This window comes from Acinonyx jubatus, chromosome D4 (assembly GCF_027475565.1).
Source record: "Acinonyx jubatus isolate Ajub_Pintada_27869175 chromosome D4, VMU_Ajub_asm_v1.0, whole genome shotgun sequence".
Classification (NCBI taxonomy): Eukaryota; Metazoa; Chordata; class Mammalia; order Carnivora; family Felidae; genus Acinonyx; species Acinonyx jubatus.
In genome coordinates, this window is record NC_069391.1 from 2,940,115 (window position 1) to 2,951,046 (window position 10,932).

General features: G+C 65.7%; 1 protein-coding gene across 3 annotated transcripts in view; it reads left to right on the forward strand.

The window, feature by feature from the left end:
* RXRA (retinoid X receptor alpha) overlaps positions 1-8,161 on the forward strand; it is a 90,856-nt gene extending 82,695 nt beyond the window's left edge. For all 3 annotated transcript variants that reach the window (XM_053204422.1, XM_027051819.2, XM_053204423.1), the window contains exons 6-10: positions 694-823; positions 2,545-2,677; positions 5,100-5,191; positions 6,871-6,976; positions 7,974-8,161. In XM_053204422.1, the coding sequence (XP_053060397.1) occupies positions 694-823; positions 2,545-2,677; positions 5,100-5,191; positions 6,871-6,976; positions 7,974-8,121 (609 nt within the window). In that variant the 3' untranslated portion in view covers positions 8,122-8,161. The remainder of the gene's footprint in view (positions 1-693; positions 824-2,544; positions 2,678-5,099; positions 5,192-6,870; positions 6,977-7,973) is intronic.
* Positions 8,162-10,932: the final 2,771 nt, after the last annotated feature.

The following is a 10,932-nucleotide window of genomic DNA, read 5'->3' on the forward strand; positions in this document are numbered from 1 at the left end:
AGCGACGGATTTCTGCCCCCACCCCCCCTCGCTCAGGACCCGAGGCTCCGCCTGCCAGGAGCCTGGGAGGCCTGCCTGCGTTTCCTCGTCGGTGAGGATGAGCGGAGAGGTCCCTTCTGGCTAGAACTTTGCAGAAGGGGCTCTGATGCCCGCACCTGGATACCGTCTCCCAGCTGGGAGGAAGAAATGGCACGGAGGGGCCGGCACTGTCCCCCGCCCCCCGGGTCCCCCCGGCCCAGCTCCAGCTTCACACCTGCCTTTCTCTTTCCCCGACTGAGCCACAGGGTCACCGGGCCCCGCACCGAGTGCTTCAGACAGCAGCGTTTTTAGTATCTTACGGTCCTGGTCCTGGAGGTCCGCGGTCCCAAATCCGTGTCTGCGGACTGGGGTCGGGTGTGGCAGGGCTGGGTCCTGCTGGGGAGGACGCCCCCTTGCCCTTGCGGGTGCCGGAGGCGTCCTTGGCTCGCGTCCTCCAGCGAGCGTCTCTCCTGCTCACCGTTCCCGTCTCTGACCCGGTCTCCTCCGTCGTCGGCCCACCGGGGCATGCCCCCAAAGGGAGATGTAAAGTGGCCCGTTCGCACATCGGTCTTGCGGCCTTCCTCAGCCCGGGGCGGGTGCCGCGGGGGTTGGGGGGACCTGGTCCGGGCCTCGATCCCAGCAGGGCGCTCACTGTGTGCCCCTCCCCCCGCCCAGCCCAACGACCCCGTCACTAACATCTGCCAGGCGGCGGACAAGCAGCTCTTTACCCTGGTCGAGTGGGCCAAGCGGATCCCGCACTTCTCAGAGCTGCCCCTGGACGACCAGGTCATCCTGCTGAGGGCAGGTAAGTGGCCAGTCTGGTCGGGGCCGGGGAAGGCATCGGAGGGGAGAGGGCATGGGCCTTGGGGCCCCGTGGTTGGGTCAGACCCTGGGACGCCCCATCCTCCTGCAGCGTGGGGCTCCCTGCCCCGTCTGGCCTTGCTCCGCCCTCCCGAAGGAGGTATTGGGTTTGGGGTCTCTAAGTGGCCTTCTGAGAGGTAAAGCGCTGTCTGGGGACCTCTGGAGAGGGTGAGGGGACTGTGACTGTCACGGGCTGCCCCGGTGAGGGGGTTGTGTGTGTGTCCTGCCCTCTCCCCACACCGAGGCCTCAGCTCCTTCTCTGGGTGGGGGTTCCGATGCCGGCAGGTGGGTGGGAGCGTCGGCACTGGGGTTCAGCTCAGGCCCAGCTCCTGACACGTGATGGGTGTGCCGGTTTCTGCCGTGAGACTAGGGTCCTCAGAGCAAGTTCCTGCCAGAGGGACAGCAGGGACGGGGGAACCAGCTATGCTGGGCCTTCCTTCAGAGGGTGCTGGCAGGGGCACCCCAACCCCCCGCCAGCCTCCTGCCCCACCTGGCTACCTGAACGTGCTGGGTGGTGCTGTGTCCACCGGCTGAGGCCGTGCCCCGACCCCGGCCGTGCCCCCAGCTGGGCGCTGAGGGAATGGCAGAGGGCAGCCGGGCCCAGAGGTAGAGGGGACCAGGCAGGCCCCGCGGGGCATCAGGGAGAGCAGAGTGACTCCTGAGTGATCCCACGGTGTCAGGGCTAGGGCCGGCTGGGGAGGACAGGTGCTCTTGGGGCCAGCTCTGCCCCCAGCCTGGTGGGGAGGGGAGGGGCGCCTTCTCCAAGAGCTCCCACTCTAGTTGGGGCATAAAACCCAACACCCAGGGCCATCAGGGGAAGGTGGGCAGAGGCCCACGTTCTTGACCTGACTCACCATGGTGGGGTAACCCCTGCTGTGCCTCAGTTTCCCCTTCTGTAAAACGGGGCTACTCCTGGTTTCGTTGTAGGATTGTAGTCAGTATTGAACGGGATGGTCTACGTGATCCCGTCTGCCACGGAGCCCGGAGCCTTCCGAGCCCTTGGCAGTGTGGCTGTGAATTTCGCTGTCCTTGGGGAAGAGGCTCCGGGCTTCCCAGTTCCACAGGAGTCAGTGAGAACCAAGCACAGAAATTGTTTCCATTTCAACTTTTTCTTCCGTACCTTTTCCTGACCCGAGATACCTGCTCTGGTCTGTCTGCGCTGGGAACTCATGTAAAGAGAGGGTCCGGTTTGTCTGAGGCTCAGCCTTATTTCACTTTGATAATGTACTATTTGGTGGTGCCCCAGGTGGCACACGTTAACGCGAGAGTTCACTGCTGAGACAAGGTTCGCGGAAGCAGCTCCAGGGTCGCCCCGGAGAGAGTCCCCCACATCCTCTGTGGCTTGCACACCCTTGTGGGAAGAGACTTCTCTGGGCACATGAGTTTGGGAGCACCTGGTTAAACAGAGCCAAATCGGGTGCTCTGTGCAGGACTTCTCAGGGCCTTTATTGCCCCAGTTTGCACCGTAGAAGAAAGAGGCATTTCCCAAACATAGGTGCTTGGGAACCTTGTTCCTGTGGCACGCTCATGTAGGGGTTTCCCCAGACCCCACTTTGGGATGGTCCTGTGATAGAGCGTGCTGCCTTTGGATGGCAGCCCCATGGGGGGAAGGGTGGCCCCGGGGCCCGGACACAGCCGCGTGACCCTGCGCCCTCCTCCCCCCAGGCTGGAACGAGCTGCTCATCGCCTCCTTCTCCCACCGGTCCATCGCCGTGAAGGACGGGATCCTCCTGGCCACCGGGCTGCACGTCCACCGGAACAGCGCCCACAGCGCCGGGGTGGGCGCTATCTTTGACAGGTGGGGCCCCCGGCCCACATTCCCCTCCCGCTTAGCGTGGGTTCCGTTCACGCGGGTTTCAGATGTGGACACGGAAGTGTAGGGACGAAGGTTCACGTCTCCCTAAGTCTGTCAGCGAGGGGCACCCAACAGCCGCAGCCTAAACGTTTTGATTTATTTCCTCCCGGCTCTCTTTATTTTATTAAAAAAAAATTTTCTAACGTTTATTCATTTTTGAGAGGGGGGGGGAGAGAGAGAGAGGGAGAACGAGCAGGGGAGGGGCAGAGAGAGGGAGACACAGAATCCGAAGCAGGCTCCAGGCTCCGAGCTGTCAGCGCAGAGCCCGACGTGGGGCTCGAACCCACAGACCGTGAGATCATGACCTGAGCTGAAGTCAGACGCTTCACTGACTGAGCCACCCAGGCACCCCTAAGACTATCCTTTTTTATACAACTTTCTCCTGGAACCCACAATTGCCTCTTCCTTTTCTTTTTTCTTTTCTTTTTTTTTTCCTTTTTTTTTTTTAACATTTATTTTTGAGAGAGAGAGAGACAGAGTGCAAGCAGGGGAGGGGCAGAGAGAAAACGAGACACAGAATCTGAAGCAGGCTCTGGGCTCCGAGCTGTCCGCACAGAGCCCAACGCGGGGCTCGAACCCACGAACTATGAGATCATGACCCGAGCCGAAGTCGGACGCTCAACCGACGGAGCCCCCCAGGGGTCCCCTCCTGGCTCTCTTTAAACTTCTGTGCTGGGGAAGGAGCATTGCACTTTCTGAAAAGGAGGAGTCACCGTCTTACAGCAGCTGCTGTGTTTTTAATACGTCGAAGCCTGAGAGCGCCCTGCCGTGTCGGCCGCTGCTCCTTCACCTCCCCGCACCCCTGCGCTCCGTAGCATACATGCAGGGAGGCAGCGCTGCAGGGGTGGGGGAACCCCGCGCCTCCAGTCTAGTGGCTCCACACACACAGCTCCCTTGTGCTCCACCCGGCAGGGTGGACGGGAGCTGCCCGTCCCCGGCTGCAGGCACCTGGGTGTCTGGTTGGGCCAGCTGCAGAGGAAGGGCTGGGAGAGACGTCGTAGGGTCCCTGGGGCGGGGAACGCAGCACGGGAGCAGTGAGGGACGGTGGTGGCAGGGCTCCCAGGGAGCCCGAGTATGGGAGCCCTGAAGTCAGAGGTGAGCGGGGCCCCCCGGCCGTCAGCCACGGGAGAATAAAGGCAGGAACCACGCTGCCCTGTAGGGCAGTTCTGGTAGGACCAAGAAGTCGGCCCTCAAGCTCCCCGGGATGTGTCAAGTGCAAATGGGCTGTGGCCACGTACCCTGGCAAGTGCTGGTTTAAACAGCATATAGGTGTGTCTTTACTGCAGGACTTCTCAGGGCCTTTAACAGGCTGATGTACAAGGTGCCAGCAAAGGCAGCTGCGGGGTGCAACCATTGTCCACAGAGGCCTTCTTTAGAGGGGATAGCCTGCTGGGATCTGCTTTGCTTTAGGAATGCAGCCCCAACCGAGCACCCAGCCGCCAGTTCTGTGTCACAGCTGCTAGAGAGGTGACAGCGACAGAGGCGTGGGGCTGTACCCCGAGTGGGCCCAGAGCGGCATCAGAAGGAATCCGCTCCTCCTTGCCCTTCGAGCGAATGGAACGGGTGACCCCTGCCTCAGGGCCCCACTGGCCGCAGCAGAGGTGGTGGGGCGTGTAGGCGACTGTCCCCTCCCACTCTGTCCCCGAGGCTCCCCGGGATCTTCCCCTCTCCAGCCCGCAGACCCTTGGGGGCTCCCCGGCTCCTCAGGGTGATCATCCAGGTTCTTCCCAGGCCACGGTCCTTGGTCCCCTGTGGCCCAGCCTCGCCAGCCACTTGCCACTTCTTGGACACGGCCGTCGAGTTCTGGGGGCCAGTGAGCAGGCCGACGAGGTCGGGGAGCACAGGCAGCCCGGGGACCCAGGAGCCTGCTGCCCACAGGGGTGGGCCAGCTGAGGTTGGGTCGGGGCTCGCCCTGTGACAGGTGGCATGGCTTGGTCTGGAAGTGAAGCCCCCTCAGGCAGCTGGGAAGAAGCAAGGGGGGCCACGTCTGGGGGACCCACAGGAGCGGTGTGGGTGCCGTGCACCACGGCCCTGCTTCGAGCCGTGGGGAGCCGTGGCGGCGGACTCTTTCCACCGTGTCCCGGTCCCTGGCTCCCCTCGGTGCCGCTGTCACAGGTCCCTTCCTGGCAAATCCCACCTGCCGACCGTCCTGAGAAAGGAAAGGGAGCCTCCCGTCTCCGGGTGGGACCACACGCGGGGCACGGGGGACGTCAGGCCCCGGCCGGGCGGCTTCTGGGTTTGGCCCGGCCGTTCTCGGCTGTGCCCGGCGTCCACGCCGCTTCCCGAGCGAGTCCTCTGGGGAAGCCGCGGGGGTCCCCGGCGAGGCCACGGCCTGACTGGGACTGCGGTGCCGCATCCTCCGCAGGGTGCTGACGGAGCTCGTGTCCAAGATGCGGGACATGCAGATGGACAAGACGGAGCTGGGCTGCCTGCGCGCCATCGTCCTCTTCAACCCCGGTACGGCTCCCCTGGCACGCCCCGGGCGCTCGTGGCCTCCTCGCTGGCGGAGCGGCCACGCCGCCTTCTTCTCGTGGCTCTCGTGAGCGTGAGAACGTGGCGGCCTCCGCGGGCAGTGGGGCTCAGTGACTCGCGCTCCTCCTTCGCGGTGCGGCGGGGCCTGTGGCCGAGCCCTCTGAGCCCCGCGTCCGCGGCGTGGCACCACCGGCCGCCAGAATCCCGGTCGCTGGAAGCAGCAGCGTCTTCGTGAACTTCTAGTAGGGAAGGTCTGGAGCCCGGAAGGTCTGCTAGGGGCGGGTGGGGACGCAGGGGGGGCAGGCTCGGGGCCGCCGCGGGCTTCTAGGGAGAGGTGGGCGAGCTGGCCGGGCCGTGGTGAAGGCGGGGGCGGGGGTGGGGGTTAGCGGGCCCCCCTGCCCTCCTGCCTTGCGGCCGCTCCAGTGCTGAGGGATCCGCCTGTGGATCCGTGAACGTCTCCTTTAGGGGAGACCCCATTTCTGTGGGGGCATTTTGTCCCCCAGATTTATGCTCTAAGCCTGTGATCCTGCCAGCGTGGGAGGCCGGGCCACACATCTCAGCCCCGCCCGGGTGGGGTCCCCGTTCAAGTTGTGCGTGGCCCGGCCGCTGGTGCCCCTTCGCTGTCCGAGTCCTGGGTGTGGGGCTGCTGGGGACAGGAAGGAGATGGCTGGAGCTGGGGCCTCCTCAGGGCCTGGGGGCGCTGAGCTAAGGAGAAGCCTGGCGCGTCCCCGAGAGGCCCAGGACCCCAGGCCTCCTGCGGCATTCAAGCCGGGCCTCGGCGCACCTGCCGGGATGTCAGGCTGCCGGGGCAGTGCTGCTGTGAGCGCCCCCCGACCTGGGGCCCAGAGGCGACCCGACGGTGGGCCCGTCCCGTGGCTGAGCCGCTGTGGGGCCGCGGCGGCTTCGGACGGCAGCAAGCGGGCAGTGGTGGGCTCCGGCCTCCGGCCCCCAAGCCATCAGGTGGGACCACACTTGGCTGGGACCAGACCCGGGGCCTCGTGAACCCTAGCGCGATACCACCAAGGGCTGGCTGCTGTGGGGAGAGATGGGCTCGCGGATGTTGGCTTGTTGGGCCTTGGGAAGCCCCGGGAGACAAGGAGGCAGAGAGGACGCTGGACGGAGCTGCCTGGCCCGGTGGGCTCCGACTGGTTCCGGGAGCCCCACGACGCTCACCCAGCTGAGCCCCGGCCCGCCCCGTGCGCCTCGGATCCCACCGGCGGGCCCTGGAGGCTTTGGTGGCTGTGGTCCCGGGCATCGCCGTCCACGGGCAGAGCCCCTTCCGGACCGGGCTCCCGCCCTCAGGGTCCCAGGACTCGGGGGGGGGGGGGCGGCTGTTTCTGGGGTGTTGCTGGGGTGAAGGTTCGGAGCTTTCATCCACCTCAAAGGAACGGAGTCCCAGGTGCAGCAACGGTGGGACATCAGCCTGGTTGCCACGGTAACCGGGGGGGGAGGGCGGTCCCCTTGCGTCTGAGCCCCGATGGGGAAGCTGTGTCGCGAAGTCCGGGGATGGGCCCGCAGTCCCGTGGCCAGCGAGTGGCAAGTCGGGACCCAGAGCCCGCCCGCGGCTGCCGGCCTCGTCCGAGCGGGGAGCTCGCCTGAGTGCCGGGGTGTCCCGTGCAGCCTCCCGGGCCAGGGCCTCTGACCCGCGGCCCCTTCCCCTGCAGACTCCAAGGGGCTCTCGAACCCGGCGGAGGTGGAGGCCCTGCGGGAGAAGGTCTACGCGTCTCTGGAGGCATACTGCAAGCACAAATACCCTGAGCAGCCGGGAAGGTGAGCCCGTGGCCCCGGCCCCCTGCCCCGGGGGCCCTTGGGGCCTCAGTGCAGACCCCCGGCCCCAGGCCGGATGGCCGCCCGCTCTCCCGCACGGCTGTGGGAATTAGAAGGCGGCACCGCCTCCGTTAGGGAAGGTGTGCGGAGGGCGGGGACCCCGCGGATGCGCTGTCACACCCCTGCAACTCACCGGAAACGGTGCACACGCGGCAGGTGCTGGTCTCCGTGGGGTGTGAAAACGAAGCCAGCGGTCTCTGGCAGCTGTGGGCATCCCCGGAGCCCGGAGGGGACAGGGCACTATCCTTGGTGGCAGAGCAGCTAAGCCTGGTGTCCCTCCTCCAAGAGCCCCAGCCTTCCCCCTTCCCTCCCCCGGTCAGTCTGCCCCTCCTCACCCCCAGGGGCCGGGCAGGGCCTGGGGATCATGCCTCTGGCCCAGCTCCAATAGAGCTATTTCTGGGGAAGGGGTGGGTGTTGGCATGGAGCACCCGGGATGCCAGCGCTTCATGGGGTGAGGCTTGCTCGAGCACAGACCTGCTGCCTGGCCCACCTTAGTCTCCCCGCTGTGGCCAAAGGCACTGCTGATACTTAGATCCGTTTTCATAGCTCTCTCCCCGACTTAAAATCCTGCTGTGGCTCCCTATTGCCCTTCGAGAGAGAGAACCCACATATTTTAGCTTTCCCGTAATGCCCGACTAAGCCTGCGCCAGCCCAGCCACTGCCTGGCCCTGACTTCATCCCAGGTCTCTCTTACCTGGATCTTCCTTCAGGGTCTTTGTGACCACCCTGCCTGTTCCCGCCCCCAGGCCCTGGCCGGCTGAGCGGCCCCACCTCCCCCTCGGGCTCAGCACCAGTGGGCGGTGGGCGCAAGACCAACCTGGGTCCTGTCCCCAGGCGCCCAGCAGGCGGCCACCGGCACGGGGAGGGGGGGCGGGGGGGGGGAAGGGGAGGGGGGAGGGGGGAGGGTCGCCTGCTTCCTCTTCCACGGGCCCTCCCACAGGTTCGCCAAGCTGCTGCTGCGCCTTCCTGCTCTGCGCTCCATCGGCCTCAAGTGCCTGGAACACCTTTTTTTCTTCAAACTCATCGGGGACACGCCCATCGACACCTTCCTCATGGAGATGCTGGAAGCTCCGCACCAAATGACTTAGGCCCGCGGCCCGTCCTTCGCGCCCGCCTGCCCGCGCCCCCGTCCCCCGGCCTGGCCACCCCTCCTGGCCGCCAGCTGCTCGTCCCGGCCGAGCCCCGTCCCCGCCCCTTCTCCGCCTGGCCTGTTCGAAGTGGGGGCGCAGCCTGCTAAGCCTAAGAGTTGCCGACGGCTCCTTACGTTCAGGGCAGCGCGGCTCACCTGGCCACCGGCCTGCCCTGGAGCTGTAGCGGCCGCTGGTGATTGGAACATCCCGCGCCACCCTCCTGTGTCTGCAGTGGCCCCTTCGCCGCCCGTCAGATGCCCCCCAGCCAGCGCGCCCCGCCCAGCGTCAGTGGGGGGGTGCCAACGACCCCACCTGCACCGTCCCCGCCCCGGGGCACTTGAGAGGGGCTCCGGGGCCCCGGGCTCCCCTTCCCTCGCAGGGACGGGCCAGCAGCCCCTTCCCAAAGATGGCTTGCAACTTCGCCCCCGAGCCGACCGGAACGGGAACTGACCTCCGTGCAGGGTTCTGGGGCCACCTCAAGGCTGCCGGGACTGGGGTCACCCACCTTCCCACCTCGGTTTTCTCTCTGCATCACCCTGGTTTCAGCTTCTTCGCTCGCACAGCCCCGTCCGACCCAGGGTAGCCAGACCCAGCGCGTGGCCCGTCCTCCGTTCTGCCTTCTGTTTCGGCCTGTGAGGAGGGGCGGGCTCGCGCCCGGTTCCTGGAGGGCGAGCCCGCTTCCCGGCCTTCCTAGAAGTCCCGGCCACGCTGGTGTGACTCAGCTGACCTCGCGGGCAGAGATGGCCTCCGGGGAGGCCTGCAGGGGTGGGAGGAGGGGAGGCCCGCAGGGGTGGGGGGGCATGGAGAGCCAGAGGCCCGGCAGGACGGTGGGGCTGCTTCCTGGAGCTGCTGGGAGAGAGGCCCCCTGTGCTGGCTGGCTGTTGTGTGTAGGAACCTCTTGGAATCGGGGACGTCGCGTGCCAGCGTCCTCGGGCCTGTGGCTAGATGCCCCTCGGGGACAGCCAGCCCGGCTGCTGTCTGGTCTGGGCAACAGCCTTATGTGGGGCTCCGTCGGACACCTGCTCTGGCTCATGGCTCCCCAGTCCAGCCCAGCACCTGTTTCCGTAGCATCTCTGCCGACCCGGGCAGGGGCGCTGCCTCCTGGGTGGTGGGGGGGGGGGCACGCTCCGAGCTCCGGGGGTGCAGGGGCTCTCTCAGGTTGAACCGGCTTCTTTTGCACTGTGATGCCCTCCCTTTGGTCTGAATACTTTCCATTCTCACCCCTCATACTCCATGAACCCAGCGTTTGTCACTAGTGGGGGCCTGAGCAGGGATGGGGGGGTGAGGGGATGCAGACGGCTCCTGCCCTCTCGGCCCTTGAGGGGATGACCTGTACCCTGGGGGGAGTCCTGAGGCAGCATGCGGAGAGAGGCAGGCCTGCTGGCCCTCAGGCCTCCGTGGGGAACGTAGCTGTGACTCTTTTCCTTCCAGAGTCCCCGGCCAAGCTGGAAAGTGAGGCTCCGGGCAGAGGCTCTGAGGTGGCACAAAACCCTCCTTTCTCCACCGTCCACCCCGTTCATCACGTGGGGAGGTGTCCCCTGCCGGGCGGGCGGCAGAGGCGGGGTGTGCTGGGGCCTGCCCAGCTCCCAGACGCTCCCCCAAATCCCAGCAGCCTTTGGGGGCTCCATTATGACCAGCAGCGACGCAGGGACTCTTGGGGACTGCCTCGCGGGGTCCCCGGTGGTGGAAATAAATGGTAGACTGCCCCTCGCCCAGCATCCCTGGTGCCTTGTGCACCCGGTCCTCCCCACCCCGCCCCCTCGGGCACGTGGGAACGTCATCGTTCCGGGCCCCGGGGTCCCCGGCTGTTAGTCCGTAAAGCACTGAGGCCCCCGGGCTCCCGCCACCTCGACAGCCAGAAACCCTCAGCCCCTCTGCGCCCCGCCCCCCGACAGCCCGCAGGCACAGCGTCCCAGGCCCTTGGGCTGCCCTTGTCATCCATCCTGTGCTGTTTGAGAAGGCAGCAGATGGGGAGACGGCCCGTTGCTCAGTAGAGAGGTAGGATTTTTATGTGACCAGACCTTTAATAGTATTACCAATCTGGTTCCATTAAGGTGATTTTTTTGTAATTATTATTATTATTATTATTATTATTTTGGTGGGACAATCTTTAATTTTCTAAAGATAGCACTAACATCAGCTCGTTAGCCACCTCTTGCCCGTCCCGCCTCGGCCGGGCCGACGCCGCCCGGGCCCCGGCCTGCAGGTGCTTCCGCGCACTTGCTCCGCGGACTCACTGCCCCGCTTTGACATGCAGATGGGGTTCCCACAGCAGAGGAGCCCAGATGACCACGTCCCGCGTCTGCAAGGTGTCCGCAAAGCCAGGCTCTGGCTTGCCCCCCCCCCCCCCCAGCCCCCGTCAAGTGTCTCCTTGGAAGCCAGTCTGCCCTTGTCACCTGGAAACACACGGTCTCTGGGGGAAGATGGCCCCATGCCCTCGGCTTTCCAAGTCTCGGCGTTCCTAGAGGACTCGGGCCGGCGGCAAGCATGGGGAGCCACGGCAGGGCTCCCTCCGCTGCGGGGGGCCCCTAGGAGGGCCCGGCCGGACGTGCAGCCAGTGGGTAATCAGCTGATGTTGTCCCCATCACGGAATTCGGGCGCGTGGCCTGGTCCCTGCCCTCGCAGGGGTGTGGTGTAAAACGTCCGTGCTGTACAGAGAGGAACTGCGTGGAGCCACACGCCGTCGACACGCAGCACACGCGTAGCAGTTACCAGCGTTTTGTTTTCATTTTTAATCCAGACTTTCCCCCTCCTCCCGTGTTCCTGTAC